At 43.4% G+C, this 16,256-nt stretch overlaps 1 protein-coding gene across 1 annotated transcript in view; it reads left to right on the top strand.

Annotated features, from left to right (window-relative positions):
- The window catches only part of LOC119962742 (myosin-IIIb), a 236,855-nt gene that overhangs the window by 29,949 nt on the left and 190,650 nt on the right, over nt 1-16,256 (top strand). Inside the window, exons 2-4 of the mRNA XM_038790750.1 lie at nt 10,281-10,346; nt 13,827-13,957; nt 15,511-15,613. Coding sequence (XP_038646678.1) covers nt 10,281-10,346; nt 13,827-13,957; nt 15,511-15,613 — 300 coding nt within the window. The remainder of the gene's footprint in view (nt 1-10,280; nt 10,347-13,826; nt 13,958-15,510; nt 15,614-16,256) is intronic.

Here is a 16,256-nt window from a genome sequence, read left to right on the forward strand (position 1 = left end):
ATACTAGCATAGACTGTATTTTGGAGGCAAAAAGCGGCAGAGGAATAGGCAGCACGGTAGCACAGTGGTTAGCACTATGGCTTCACTGCACCAGGGTCCCAGGTTCGATTCCCGGCTGGGTCACTGTCTGTACGGAGTCTGCACGTTCTCCCTGTGAATGCGTTGGTTTCCTCCGGATGCTCCGATTTCCTACCACAAGTCCTCAAAGACGTGCTGTTCGGCAAATTTGGACATTCTGAATTCTCCCTTAGTGTACCCGAACAGGCGGCGGAATGTGGCGACTAGGAGTTTTTCACAGTAACTTTGCTGCAGTGTTAATGGAAGCCTACTTGTGACCATAATTATTATTTCTATTATTATGATGGAATGTTGTGGAGATGGGGGGGGGTGGTGGTAGTTGGGGTGGGGGGGGGGGGGTATTTGGCACTGGATAGGATATGGGACAATGTTTTAATCTTTGCAACCTGTTCTCAGAATTCAGTTCTTTTGGTATCAATCTGGTGAAATTGTGCCTTATCGTCTATGAGGTTCTGCTATACTTCTTGAGATATATTGCCCAAAATTGTATTCAAGCACAATCTGCAGCCTCATCATAGATTATCATAGAATTTACAGTGCAGAAGGAGGCCATTCGGCCCATTGAGTCTGCATCAGCTCTTGGAAAGAGCACCCTACCCAAGGTCAACACCTCCCCCTTAGCCCCATAACCCAGCAACCCCACCCAACACTAATAGCAATTTTGGACACTAAGGGCAATTTATCATGGCCAATCCACCTAACCTGCACATCTTTGGACTGTGGGAGGAAACCAGAGCACCCCGAGGAAACCCACGCACACACTGGGAGGATGTGCAGACTCCGTACAGACAGTGACCCAAGCGGAATCGAACCTGGGACCCCGGAGCTGTGAAGCAATTGTGCTATCCACAATGCTACCGTGCTGCCCATGCTGCTCATGGCCCGGCATATCCCCCACTCTACCATTATCAAGCCAGGGGATCTACCCTGGTTCAATGAAGAGTGCAGGAGAGCATGCCAGGAGCAGCATCGGGCATACCGGAAAATGAGGTGTTAACCTGATTAAGATACAGCACAGGACTACTTGTGTGCCAAACAGCATGAGCAGCAAGTAATAGTCCAAGCTAAGCGATTCCACAACAAACGCATCAGATCTAAGCTCTGCAGTCCTCCCACATCCAATTGTGAATGGTGATGGACAATTAACAACTTATTGGAGGAGGAGGCTCCACAAATATCCCCATCTTCAATGGTGGAGGAGCCCAGCACATGTGTGCAAAAGACGAGGCTGAGGCATTCGTAACAATCTTCAGCCAGAAGTGCCAAGTGGATGATCCATCTCGGTCTCCTCCGGAGGCCCCCAGCATCACCGATGTCAGTCTTCAGCCAATACGATTCATTCCACGTAATATCAAGAAACGACTGAAGGCACTGGATACTACAAAGGCTATGTGTCCTGACAATATTCCAGCAACAGTACTGAAGACTTTTGCTCCAGTACTGAAGACTTTTGCTCCAGAATTTCTATCAGCCCTATCCAAGCTGTTCCAGTACAGCTAGAAAACTGGCATCTACCCGGCAATGTGGGAAATTGCCCAGGTGTCCTGTACACAAGAAACAGAACAAATCCAACCCAGGCAATTACTGCCCTATCAGCAAAGTGATAGAAGGAGTCATTAACAGTGCAATCAAGCGGCACTTACTCGGCAATAACCTACTCACGGATTCTCCGTTTGGGTTCTGCCTGGGCCACTCAGCCCCTGACCTCATTACAGCATTGGTTCAAACATGGACAAAAGAGCTGAATGCCAGAAGTGAGGTGAGAGTGACTTCCCTTTACATCAAGGCAGCATTTGATCGAGTATAGCATCAAGGAGCCCCGGCTAAACTGGAGTCAATGGGAATCAAAGGGAAAACTCTCCGCTGGTTGGAGTCATACCTGGTACAAAGGAAGATGGTTGGGGTTAATCATCTCAGCGCCATAACATCACTGCAGGAGTTCCTCAGGGTAGTATCCTTGGCCCAACCATCTTCAGCTGCTTCATCAATGACTTCCCTTCCATCATGAGGTCAGAAGTGGGGATGGTTGCGCATGTTCAATACCATTCGTAACTCCTCGGATAATGAAGCAGTCTATGTCCAAATGCAGCAAGACCTGGACAATATCCAAGCTTGGGCTGACAAGTGGCAAGTTACGTTCGCACCACACAAGTACCAGGCAATGACCAGCTCCTACAAGAGAGGATCTAATCACCAACCCTTGACATTCAATGACATTACCATTGCTGAAGCCCCCACAATCAACATCCTGGGAGTTACCATTGATCAGAAACTGAAGTAGACTAGCCAAATCTCTTCCGGGTGCTTAGGTTTTCTCCCATGAAAGACATGCTGTTAGGTAATTTGGATATTCTGAATTCTCCCTCAGTGTACCAAACGGCGCTGGAGTGTGGCGACCAGGGGATTTTCACAGTATCTCCATTTCAGTGTTAATGTAAGCCTACGTGTGACAATACCTGACCCCCCACCCCTCCCCAAAGCCTATCCACCATCTACAAGGCACAAGTCAGGAGTGTGATGGAATACTCTCTGCTTGCCTGGCTGAGTGCCGCTCCAACAACACTCAAGAAGCTCAACACCATCCAGGACAAAGCAGTCCGCTTGATTGCTCCCGCTTCCACAAACCTTCAAACACTAAATCACCGATGAACAGTGGCAGTCATGTGTACCATCTACAAGGTGCACTACAGTAACTCACCAAGGTTCCTTAGACAGCACCTTTGAAACCCACTGCCATCTAAAAGGACAAGAGCAGCAGATACCTGGGAACCTGACTACCTGGAGGTTTCCCTCCAAGTCACTCACCACCCTGACTTGGAAATGTATCACCGCTCCTTCATTGTCACTGGGCAACATCCTGGAACTCCCTCCCTAACAGCACATTGGGTGTACCTGCACCTCAGAGACTGCAACGGTTCAAGAAGGCAACTCTCCACCATCTTCTGAAGGGCGACATGGGATGGGCAATAAATATTGGCTCAACCAGTGACGCCGCATCCCATAAATTAATTTTATAAATTGTAGCAATAGAAATAAAGGCCATTAAATCACAATGATGAGAGTTCATCACACTACCATCTTTAGATTGGATTCATGAAAATTATTCCATTTAAATTTCCAATCACCTAGGTAGCTAAATACTTGCATGATGATGCTCTTGGCGTAGTGATTTAAGGCAAGTACATTTTGGGAATTTCATTGGGATTAGTAAACTTTTATTGAATTTTACTATGTGCTATCCCTGTCTGTTCTTTTTAATACCATGCCATGGAAATCCTTTTTGTAAAATGACATTTTTTGTAGTCTATATCTGATATACAAAAATGCAGAACCCTCTGCCTGTACTCCTGCCTGCCTTGCAGCCTTAAACTTTTAATTTTTATTTGTAATGTAAACCTCATTCACCAACTCCGAGCACACTGTCAACCCATCACAAAACTGCCCTCCTCCCTGACACCGCACTGTCCGTGCTGGGACCAGTGTTCTTGCAGACCACATAACTAGGGAAGTTGATCAGGTTTTGAACTAAACAGAGGCGGGAATGATTCTGGAGAGAGGATATGTAGGTTTACAAAGCAAAAGGATATGGTAGCATTGCAAGGCAGCTATTTAGGTAATGATACCCAGGGTGTGACAAGAAGGGACAAGAGTATAAACATAAAAAAAGCAGCAAATAGAGCCAAAAGGGGGGTGTTAATGGTAAAAATGTAAAAGTAATGGCTCTTAAATGCACGTTGTATTCAGCACAAAATAATGAATTAACGGCACAAACTGAGGTTAATGGATATGATCTTCTAGCCATTACAGAGACGTGGTTACAAGATCAAAGCTGGGAACTAAATATTTAGGGGTGTATGACTTTTCATAAGGACAGGCAGGAAGGAAAGGGTGGTGGGGTAGCTTGGTTAGTACGAGATGGAATAAATACCGTAGAAAGAAATCTTGGATTGGATGACAGAGTCCATATGGGTGGAGGTAAAAAAATAACGAGGGGGAGAAGACACCTGTGTGAGTAGCTTATCGGCCCCCTAACAGTAGCTATACTGTAGGACAGAAAATAAATGAGAGAATGAAGGCAGGTAAAAAAGGCAGTACATTAATCATGGGTGATTTTAATCTTGTGGATTGGGAAAATCAAATTGGCAGAAATAGGCATGAGGAAGAATTCATAAGAGTGTATTCAGGACAGTTTCTTTGAACAATATGTTATGGAACCAACCAGGGATCAGACTGTTTTGGACTGGTAATGTGTAATGAGGCAGGTTTAATAAACGATCTGAGTAAAAGATCCCCTATGAAACAGTATAACATGGTATAATTTAGCATTCCATTTGTGTGGTCAGAAACAATTGTGCTAAACTTGAGGGTAATTACAAAGGAATGAGGGCAGAATTTGTTGGAGTTGACTGGGAAAGGTGTATAGCAGAAAAGACAGTTGACCAGCAATGCGCAGACTTTGTTAAAATAGTTCACGACTCGCAACAAAGATAAATCTCCATGAGGAAGAAGGATTCGAGGAAGGGGATAAATGAACCATGGTTAATGAAGGAAGTTAAGAATAGTATTAAACTGAAAGGAAAAATATATAATGTGGCCAAGCTTAATGGCAAGGCAGAGGATTCAGAAAGTTTTTGAAAACCAACAAAAGATGACCCCAAAAAAAGAGGAAAAAGACAAACTGAGGATAAACTCGCAAGTAATATAAAAGTGGACGGTGATAGCTTCTTTAGATATATCAAATGGAAGAGAGAGGCCAAAGTGAACGTAGGCCACATGGAGAACAGGACTAGGGAAATAATAATGTGGAAGTAGGAAATAGCAGAGGAGTTAAATAACAAAAACACTCCTAACATTCCAAAAATATTAAATAATCAAGGGGCAAAGTTGGGGGGGAGGGGGGGGGGGGGGGGGAAGAGAGGAAATAAATATAATAACTTTCACTAGAGAAAAAGTACTAGGGAGAATAACGGAGCTGAAGGTCTAAGTTCCCTGGACGTGATGGGTTGCATCCTAGGATACTAAACAAAGTCGGTACAGAGATAGTAGATGCACTATAATGCATAAAATCGTAGAATCCCTACAGTGCAGAAGGATTCCATTTGGCCATCAAGTCCCCACCTATCCCTGTAACACCACCTAACATTTTGGACACCAATGGGCAATTTAGTATGACCAATCCACCTAACTTGCACATCTTTGGACTGTGGGAGGAAACTGGAGCACCTGGAGGAAACCCAAGTAGACACGGAGAGAATGTGCAAACTCCACACAGTTACCCAAGGCCGGAATTGAACCCGGTCCCTGGTGCTGTGAGGCAGCAGTGCTAACCACTGTGCCACCATGTTGCTCCTTCCAAGAATCTTTAAATTCTGGAAAAATCCCAGAGGATTAGAAAACTGCCAACATAACACCCATATTCAAGAATGGCAGGAAAGAAGAAAAAACTAGACCAATTAGCTTAACATCTGTCATTGGGGGAAAATGTATATGATCAAGGACATAATAGCAGAGCATTTGGAAATGCTTGATATAATCAAGCAGAGTCAGCATGGCTTCATGAAGGAGAAATTATGCCTGAGAACTTTATTAGAATTCTTTGAGATGGTAATGAGCAGGGTAGATTTAGGGGAACCAGTAGATGTAATATATCTTGGATTTCCAAAATCGTTCAATAAAGCACAAAAGTTTATTTAACAAGATAAGAGCCCATGGTGTTGGAGATAGTATATTAGCATGGGTAGAGGATTGGCTAACTGTTCAGCGGGGCATTTTCAGGATGGCAATCTGTAACTAGTGGGGTGCCACAGGGATCTGTGCTGGGGACACAAATATTTACAATCTATATTAATGACTTGGAGAAGGAAAGTGAATGTGCCATTGCCAAATTTGTGAAAGATAAGTGGGAAGGCAAGTGGTGAAGATGACACAGGGACATTGACAGGGTAAGTAAGTAGGCAAAACCTTGGCAGATGGAACACAATGTAGGAAAATATGTAGTTATGCACTTTGGTCAGAAGAATAAAACTGACTATTCTGTAAATGGGTAACGACTGCAGAAAACTGCAGCACAGAGGCATTTGGGGGTCCTCGTGCATGAAAAAGCTAGCATGCAAATTCAGCAGGTCATGAGGTAGGCAAATGGAATGTTGACCTTTATTTCAAAGGGAATGGAGTATAAAAATAAGGAAGTCTTGCTAAAGGCACTTTTAGACCACACCTGGAATACTGTGAACATTTTTAATCCCCTTATCTAAGAAAAGAAATACTGACATTTGAGGCAGTCGAGAAGAGGTTCTTTCACGTGGTCCCGGGTATGGAGGGATTTTCTTATGAGGAGAGGTTGAGTAAGTTGGCCTGTACTCATTGGAGTTTAGAAGAATGTGAAGCGACCCTATTGAGACATATTGGATTCTCAGGAGGCTTGATAGGGTAAACGCTGAGAGGATGTTTCCTCTTGTGGGAGAGTCTAGGACCAGAGAGCATAATCTCAGGGTAAAGGATCAGCCATTTAATACCCAGATAAGGAGGAATTTCTTCTAGAGGGCAGGGAATCTGTGGAATTCTTTACCAGAGAGAGCTGTACAGGCTGGGTTGGTGAGTATGTTCAAGGCTGAGAGAGACAGATTTTAAATCAGTAAAGGAAGCAAGGGCTATGAGGAAAGGCAAGAAGATGGAATTGAGGTTTGTTTTTTCAGATCAGTCATGATCTCGATGAATGGTGGAGCAGACTTGATGGGCCGAATGGCCTACTTCTCCTGTGTCTTATGGATCCCTCAGGTTCATCTTGCCCGTGCCACAAATGCTGTGGTTTGTAAAGCAAACCGGAGTTGGGTATTCTGCAATGAGTGGCTGGCTCACCATCCCCATTCCAAAAAGTCAGAGTTAATTGTACATTAATTTAGTGTTGAATTGTATTTGGGTATTAACTGGTAATGTGTGTGTGCACACGTGCATGTCCCAGTTTCATAGTTCGCTGACTGAGCTCTAATGGCCAGGGCTCAACCTCCTGATTCACCAAATCCTCACCACAATTTACAAATCAGGAGTGTGATGGAATATCCTTGACTTGGCCAATATCTAACAACTCTCAAGAATCGCAGTAACATCCAGAATAAATCAGACCACTTGATCAGCAGCCCATTCACCTGCTTAAACATCCACTTGTGTACCATGACTCCAGCTTGCACTGCAGTGATTCTTCAAAGCTTCCTTGACAACACCAGGATTGAAAACATATGTAGATGGATGATCAATGAGAGAAAAGTCGTTGCTGGAAGTGACTGGGCAAGGAGCTGTTTCTCTGATCACAGGCTGCTTCTCTCCTGTGCTTGTTGCTGATGGGCTCACTTGTGATGGGTGGGAAGGCAGGATGAGTGGCAATGCATAATGCAGACAGTGAGGGAGCTCAGCCACACGCAATGAGCCCAGAGCCACAAGACAGGCCCCCGGGGGGGGGGGGGGGGGGGGGGCATCCCAGACCTCCCAGACCTCCCAGACCTCCCAGACCTCCCAGACCTCGGGGGGGGAGGGGAGGGGGGGGGCATCCTAGACCTCCTAGACCTCCAAGTGCTGGTATCAAAGTGGATTTGCACAGAGCCAGACACAACATCCTGTTCCTGGTGGTCCCTGAACTACAATCTGCAGCATAGTGTGACCCAGCATTGGCAGCACCCTGGCAATTAGGAGGTGGTGAGAGAGGGAGGTGCCTGAGCCGGAATAGCATTGGTGAGACACTTTGTGGGTGAGAGAGAGAAACAGATTCCAAGGGGTTGTGAGAGAGATAGAGAAACACTGAGTGGGGTGAGAGACTGTGAGGGTTCGGAAGTGAGGTTGCTGAGTAAGTGAATGTGTCAAAGTGGGCAACTTGTATCCGCACTTTGCTTCTGACTAATTATTTAAAGCTTTTGCCTGTTTTAAAAGCTGTTGTTGTGCTATATTGGCTCAGTGAATATTAACTTTTCTGAATTATTCTTAACCATTCCACTTTATTTGTTGGATCATTGTGCAGTATGTTGTAATTTACAGCGGGGCAAGGTCTTGGTGTTAATCTATTTTACAATGGTCACTCGAAAATAAAAAATTAGACTTGTGTGTCTGAGGAACCACCTTGGTGTATCCTTTCTGTCGTAATAGAACAGTACAGCACAGAACAGGCCCTTCGGCCCTCGATGTTGTGCCGAGCAATGATCACCCCACTTAAACCCACGTATACCATATACCCGTAACCCAACAATCCCCCCATTAACCTTACACTACGGGCAATTTAGCATGGCCAATCCACCTAACCCGCACATCTTTGGACTGTGGGAGGAAACCGGAGCACCCGGAGGAAACCCACGCACACACGGGGAGGACGTGCAGACTCCACACAGACAGTGACCCAGCCGGGAATCGAACCTGGGACCCTGGAGCTGTGAAGCATTAATGCTAACCACCATGCTACCATGCTGCCCAATCTTCAGCTTACCCTGAGACTCCTGTGAATCCTGTCGTCCTGGATGGTCCACAGGGGTCCTGGATGTAATCCTGCATTGCTTTGGCCTCCTCCTGCTCCTATATGTTTCTATGCATTGCTCAAACTTCGTAATCAGAGAAAGAATGTTGGTCACCTCATTAGAACAGCAACTCCAGGCTCAGACACCCAGTGGGGAAACCCTGGAGATCTACACATTTGTCTTTTGCCCATTTTCTCTCTCCCCTGCCTGGCTCCCCAGGTGAGGAAATGCAACTGATATTTTCTCAATGATGTTGCAGCAAAAGCTTCAAACATTATGCTGCAGAGGCACCTAGTGGCTTTCATAGAAAAGATAAAAATAACCACATCAGGTCCAAATTCCACGTTATTAACCCACATAAAAGAGGGCATTTATACCAGATAACACTCAAAACGGACAGCTCTGTCCATTTTAAATGGCCAGTTGCATGCTCTACCTTAAACAAACAGTTTCAACATCTGGATCAAATTTATAGAAAACAGGGAAGTTCCTGTCATTGCCTGTACTGTATGTCTTAAATTTCAACTATATCTGCAGAGGGCAGACATCTCACTCAGGATGGGAAGCAAATTAAGAGGTATTTGGCTTGATCTTAGGAATAGTTCAAGTGTTTCACCAAAGAAAACTGACAAAAGCAATGGTGAAGGGGCATAGCATTCTGGGATTTTTTATCCTTTTTGGAAAAGAAAGGCATACATAGACCAATAAAGTGTTAGGCCGGGGTTTCAGGACCCACATGGAAGGAGTGGCACACCAGTCAAGTCCATTGACTTTCAGCAGGACCGGAAGACCCTCGTGGTGAGCGGGGCTAGAAAATCCAACACCATGGGCTCTTATCTTGTTAAATAAACTTTTGTGCTTTATTGAACGATTTTGGAAATCCAAGATATATCTCGATATATCTCGTCATTCTTGATGGATAATAATAATAATCTTTTTATTGTCACAAGTAGGTTTATATTGACACTGCAATGAAGTAACAAGAGTCGTAACTGCCTGGTTGAAATCTTCTTGTTTTGTGCGTAGCTGTGACCTGACCGGTCAATGAAAGGAATGAAAAAGGAACCACCCAAAACCAAAACGCAGTTACCAATTATTCAAATGTAGCTCGAGAAAATCTCAAGAAGAGCTTCATGAAAATGAAATACTTTTACCCTGGGCGCAGCACCTCCCAAACCTACAACATCTAGGGGCTTTTCACAGTAACTTCATTGCAGTGTCAATATAAACCTACTTGTGACAATAAAAAGATTATTATTATTATCCATCAAGAATGACGAGAGCAGCTAATGCAAGGGAACATCTTCCACTCCCAAGTTCCTAACATCTGACCGGGATATATATATCGCTGCTCTTCCATTGTTCCTGGATCAAAATCCTAGAACTCCCTCCCTAGCTTCACTAGGTGAGCACCTTCACCACACATGGACTGTGGCGGTTCAAGAAGGTACTCACCAACACCTCGACCAACTAGGGATGGACATTAAAAGCTGCCCTTGCCAGTAAAACCACATCCCATGAATGGGAAAAAAACAAACTACCAGACATTGAACTCTTCCTTTTTTTTGTCTCCCTTCCCTTTTCCTCACCAGTAGGTGGGAATGGATCTTATTTTACTCTGCCCTCAACGGTGGCGCAAATTGACTGTATTTGCGGGAAAAGTGTGTGCTCCAGTTGGTATAATTCTTCATTTTTTGTTTCTTACAGACTTATATTGGCGATATTCTCATAGCCATCAATCCTTTCAAATACTTACCATTATATGAGAAGTCGGTAGGTATTAATTTTATAAATAATATGTCACTGAAATTTTAATTAAATAACATCGAGTTGTACCAAGCTGATGCTTTAAAACTTAAGTGTATTAATATCCATATGTAAGTCATTATTTCATTTTACATGGAAAAATCTGAGTGTGGTTATCAAAGCTTTCGCATCATGTTTTTCTTTTGTTTTTTTTACAAAGTAATACTTTTTCACAATGTAAGAAATCCTTTTAAACCATTGGATGCATCCCAAAAATTAACTCTTACATTTCAATTCGATCGATTTGTGGAAGATGGAGAGAACTGCCTCAGGATGTTCCCAACTAACAAACTTGATGTTCATATGAAAATTCAACAGAGGTTTAAAATAATGATTGAATTGATTAACTATGGGGTGCTGCACAATTGTCTGAACTGTGCCAAATGGCTGATATGGCACAATCCTTCATTGTAATGAAAATAAAGGCCAGGATGAGGAGATTTTTTTGAGGGGGTTGAAGATCGATGCGAGCGGTGTTCGAGAGGGCCTGCAAACCACATGTACATGTTCTTGTCCTGTACTAAATTGATGGGGTTTTGGGGGCCTTTTTTCAGCACCATATTGGCAGCCCTGAATGTTGATTTAAAGCCCTGTCCGTTCGTTGCTATATTTGGGGTGTCGGACAAGCCAGAGATGAGGATGGGTGTGGGGAAAAATATCCTGGCATTCGCTTCATTGATTGCTCGGCAGTAGATTCTGCTGAGTTGGAGGCAGGTGACACTGCCTAGTGACACAGCGTTTCTAGGTGGCTTGATGGAGTTTCTGTACCTCGATAAGATCAAATACACGGTCAGGGGGTCGATTTAAGGGTTCTACCGGGGATGGCGGCTGTTTATATTCTATTTCAGAGAATTGGTCACTGTTAGCTATTAGATTTAGGGAGTGGCAGGGGTGTAAGTAGGGGGGGTTTATTTCTTTTTTATTTTTGTTATTTCATGGGTTGGAAGGTGAGTTGGGGACTTGTTTAGAGTTTGTTTGGTTCAGGATTTTTAGTTTATATGTTTTTAAATTTATATTAAATGTTAAAAATTTAATCAGAACATTTCCAAAAACACAAAGTAGCAGGAACTTTGTTTAAATTGTCATTTGTTCTGGATATCAGAATATAAACCGTTAAGCACAAGCAAACTTAATTTAAAAGAGGATTTTAAAGGAGTGGAGTTTGGAAACACTCGTGTGGCAAACATCTGGGGTATTCTGAGTAGAAATCCACAGGCACAAGGGTTCAGAGCAGAGTGCATGCATTTGACCATGGTCATTTTGTACACCTTAAAGGGACTTTTTGTGTTAATCAGACCATTAATTAGTAATTAGTGGCCCTGTGACCCTGTTCCTCTTTTTTTTAAAGTAAAGGATATGGTCTTCTGAGCCTGGGTTCTGTTCTGGGATTTCCTCGTCCAGTTATAACATCAACTGGGATAGTAACAGCATGGTAACGGGTTGGATTTGAAGCATGTCTCCAAGGCACAGAAGGTGGTAGCTCGGTGAAAAGACTTTGTGAGAGAATTTCACACAGCAGGCAGTGACTGTTGGAACATGGGGAAGGGGAACAAGGAGCAATACAGAGTCTAGCAAATGAAAAGCATACAGGCAAGGGATACTTGCCTTGAGTAGCTCTATTAGTAAGGGTGGACCGAGGCTTTTGGAAATTTCAAAACGAAGAAACTAATCTCTGCCCTTTGTTTCAATTTTGGCACAGAAACTTGATGTGCTGGATTTTTATGAGAGAAATTGGGCTGCTGATGTCTGTATGATCTGAAGTTTTGCACAGAATGAGGTCAGTGATCTCACAATGAAAGGATCGGATAAATTTACCTTTGCTGTTAAAAGACATGCATGTGTTGGCCAAAAGAAAGGTGGTTTTGTAGCCATCTAAAGATGGCCACCTGCAAAGGATCATGGGAATTATGGCCAACCCAGGACTCGGACAGATTCACAGCCTATGTGTATCTAAAACACAGGTAACCAGACCTGATCGAAAGCCCCGCTCATTTGCATTTTAATGGCCCATTTTCCAAGGACAATAGAACTCCAATCAAGCAACCGGTACAGCCACAGACTGATCGGCGCCACTCCCCTTACTCAGAAAGCACAACTGCCAAGGTCAATGACCGCTAAGGACCCACCAAGGCATACACCCTTTATTGGCCGAAATCGAAGACAGTGATCAGAACCCTGTCGAACTATTGGGTCCAAGGTTAAGGACCGCCCCAAAGAGCGCAAAATCCCAGAGGGATAAGAGAGGACACAGCCATGTGTTCTGTCTCTTTTGGATCGGGCGTGTGCCAGCCCAATTGCAGCAGGAACAGCCAGCTAAGTTCAAGACCAACGATCGCTACCTGACGGATGAGCCCAGCATAGACGGAGCCACTTTCTTCGAACCAGCCACGTGAAATCTAGATAAAGACTGTATCCATTTGCACAGAGCCGGTTGCCCTGAAGTTAAATACAGGTTATTGTAGCTGATAGGTGTAGTTTAACTCATAGTAGATATTGTGTTTGCATGTTGAGATAACTCTTGTGTATGTAAATAAGCCACCTTTTGAACTAACTAACTGGTTGTGTGGTCATTTGATCGATATAAGGGAAGGCTTGTGGTTCACTAAGATAAATAGAAATACCCACAGTATTGGTGACGCTGTTGGGACCAAAACACAGCAACAGTTTCACTTTTGTTGAAGTGAATTTTGATTCATCCAATACTTGATGCCAGAAAGATGCCATCAGCTTTGCAGTCCCTTGTGGAGTAATGGAATTGTATGTTGTCAGTGATCCTGTGCGGATGATATTGCTGAGGAGTAGCATACAAGTTCTGAAGAGAGTTCGAACAATGATGGGGCCAATGTAAGATAAATAGAAAAGTGTGAATATAGCAAGGGCATGGGAAATGGGACCAGGAAGGATAATGCTTTGGGAAGAGACTGGGAGAGGTGTTGCAAGAAAACGGTTCACTTGGCATTTGTAGGGCAGGCAAGTGTTGAGGTGGAACAGCAACAAGCTTAGTCAGTTAAGCAGGATGTTGATGCTGTGAATGGGTCAGAAACTGGAACAGGCTTGTTGTGAGAGAGGTAACCATGTATTTGGCTGATGACAATATGTTGAGCTTTGAGAAGTTGAAAATAGTGAGGTTGGTGATGGGAGTTTTGGAAGGGATTTGAATAATACCAGGGCAAGCGTCAGTGAAAATGTCACTGCCCTCCTTCTCATGTGTTATATCACATGCATGACGGTGACATTCATGTATTCTTTCCTTGGTATGATTGATGAGTCTCTTATCTGCCAGTGAGAGCTTCTTTTTACGTCAAGTGATTTATTTTCTGTGCTAGGTGATTGGACCTGATCAGGCTTAAACTTGGTCACCTAAATGGAAACCAATTACATTATAGTACCTTTATAAAACCCAACAATAGTATACTGTTTTAACTACTTTGTGTTTCTATTTGTTAGGAAGCCGAAAAGTACAGAAGTTGTTCAAAAAACAGCCTCCCACCTCACATTTTTGCAGTAGCCGATCGTGCGTACCGATCAATGTTGGGACGCTTAGCCACTGGCCCTAAGAACCAATGTATAGTCATCAGGTGAGAATATATCAATTAAATTATATTTTATAATATGTGTGCTTAAGTGCATTTGGCTTGTCCATAGGTCCTACACCAGGTGTTGTTACATATTTATTTTAAGGGGAAGAAAGCCAGTGACCTGGATTCTTTTATGGTAAAAAAGCTATTTTCTAACATTCCCTTCATACGTAGCCATAACTTCCACCCAGCATCAAAAAGTGATGGTCTGCTGAAACTACAAGAGTTTAAAGTGCGCCTACCTGCTCTGAGACATCTTTGGTGAAACCTCTTGATGCCCCAGCTGCTTGGAGCCTGCAGCCAAAGAGTCCCTGCGGGCTCCAGCGCCGTCAGCACCAGCAAAAACCCGGGAGATCGGCCCCCCACTCTGCACTGGCTGCCAGAAAGCAGGGAGGGCCCAGTGAAATTGAGACAAGGGGGAGATAAGTGGATGGGATTTGGCTGGTCAAGAGTGTTTCAGGGCTGGGGGGGAAATTAGAGTTGGGTTGATGAGGGTGGAGTCCCGTGCAACTGGGGGTCTGTGGAATCCCATGGGGTAGGTGAGAATACCGGGGTCGATTAGTCAGGGGGTTGAGAGGGAGCTGAAGTGTGGAGAGGTGTCTGTTGTGGGGCTCAGGCTGGTGTTCAATATAGTTATGCTGAGGTTAGAAGTGGTTTTATTTCTTCTAGCTCTTTTTCAGAGTAACTGTTACCATAACACTGGCAGAAACATCCAAAGTTACCGATTTAAATTGCTTTGTCAGATGGTTCCCAGACTAGTGCAATTGTCTAGATGGGCACTTCTGAGAAGGAATCCCCAGCACATCTTTGGGGTAGCCCTAAATCTGATGCTAGGGAGCCAGCAAAATTACCTTCATTCATTAGGGCAGAAATAATGGAACTTTTTCATTGTTGATGTGAATGGCTGGTTTAAGAAGGCATTGAATACCAGATAGTAAGTATTGTAGCACAGCCAATGATGCTAATTATCCTTCTCTAGCTGACATTTTATAGTATTATCCCAGAGTTGGTGCTTTAACTATCTAATGTCTGAGTGAGATGTTTGAAGACTTCTGCTGGCCAAGCGTGGAAACTTTGGTTTCTTGTGGAGGGCATCAATGGGATTATTTTCAAAATAATAAATTTGGTTTTGGGGAAACATTGATAGTGACATTTCCCCTCACCTCCTCACTGAAAATTAACCTTTTAAAACTTCTTTTGAGTTGGAAAAATTGTGTAATCTGAACTTTGTTGATGTTCACCTTCTACTCTTGTATTAATAGATTAGGGTTTGTACATTAGAGTGAGAGTTTATCAAGCAACAGAGCATAAGAACAGAGAAATTATTTCTATCATGTTCTGTTATCTGTACTGCTAACAAAGGAATTTCTAGTTCCCCTGAAAGATTTCTTTTTGCCATGAATTCACCTAGCCAGTAATGCACTGAAGTTTCTTATATTTCTGTAAATATTGATTATTAATAATTCATACTCTTCTCTGAAATCCTAATGTTGACCACACAAGCAGAAGTTGGAGATTATACATGAATTTTATTATTTAATTTGAACTGACAGTGGGGAAAGTGGCGCTGGGAAAACTGAAAGCACCAAGCTCCTACTGCGACAGATCATGGAGCTCTGCAAAGGGAATTCTCAACTGGAAAGGCAGGTCCTTCAGGTAAGAAAGTATCAATTGCAAGTTGTTGTACAGATTGCTACCCCTCCCTAAAGACAAAGTCCTTTGGTCAACCCACACCCAAGGTTACTGTCGACCAATTGAAATTCCCCTTGTATTCTAGAAGAAAGTGAGCTTGTAGTAAAGACCTGTCGATTAGTTAACGAGCACAGTCAACTTGTGCATTTTCCTCAATCATTGCCTTTCCATGAGAAATGGGGAATTAAATAATGTTTGTTACAGGTTCCTGTGTTAAACTTTTGGGAGGCTTACCTGCTATCAAATTGTGCCGTCTGGTTGCGCATTCCAACATGATTATACGTACCAACATGTCACTCCGTGGTCTTCGTGGAGGTAGAGAGTTTGCAGAGGCACCATTTCCCCATGGTCTTTAACAAGGAACGGAGGAATTGTTCTGTTTGATTTAAGTGTAACAGACTCTGTGACCAGAGGATCAAAAAACTGCTATGAAGCATTCATTGTGGCTAAAAATAGGCAACGGTTATTCTCTCCACACTCTACTTGTAGAAAAGTTGGTTACATATTGGGAGCCACATGCAACAATTTGCTTTCTTGTTTCAAGCTAATGGGATTTTGCTTAAAAACTAAGTGGAATTGGTGTGCAGTTGAAGTATATCCCGTCAGT

The sequence above is a fragment of the Scyliorhinus canicula genome, chromosome 3 (assembly GCF_902713615.1).
Source record: "Scyliorhinus canicula chromosome 3, sScyCan1.1, whole genome shotgun sequence".
NCBI lineage: Eukaryota > Metazoa > Chordata > Chondrichthyes > Carcharhiniformes > Scyliorhinidae > Scyliorhinus > Scyliorhinus canicula.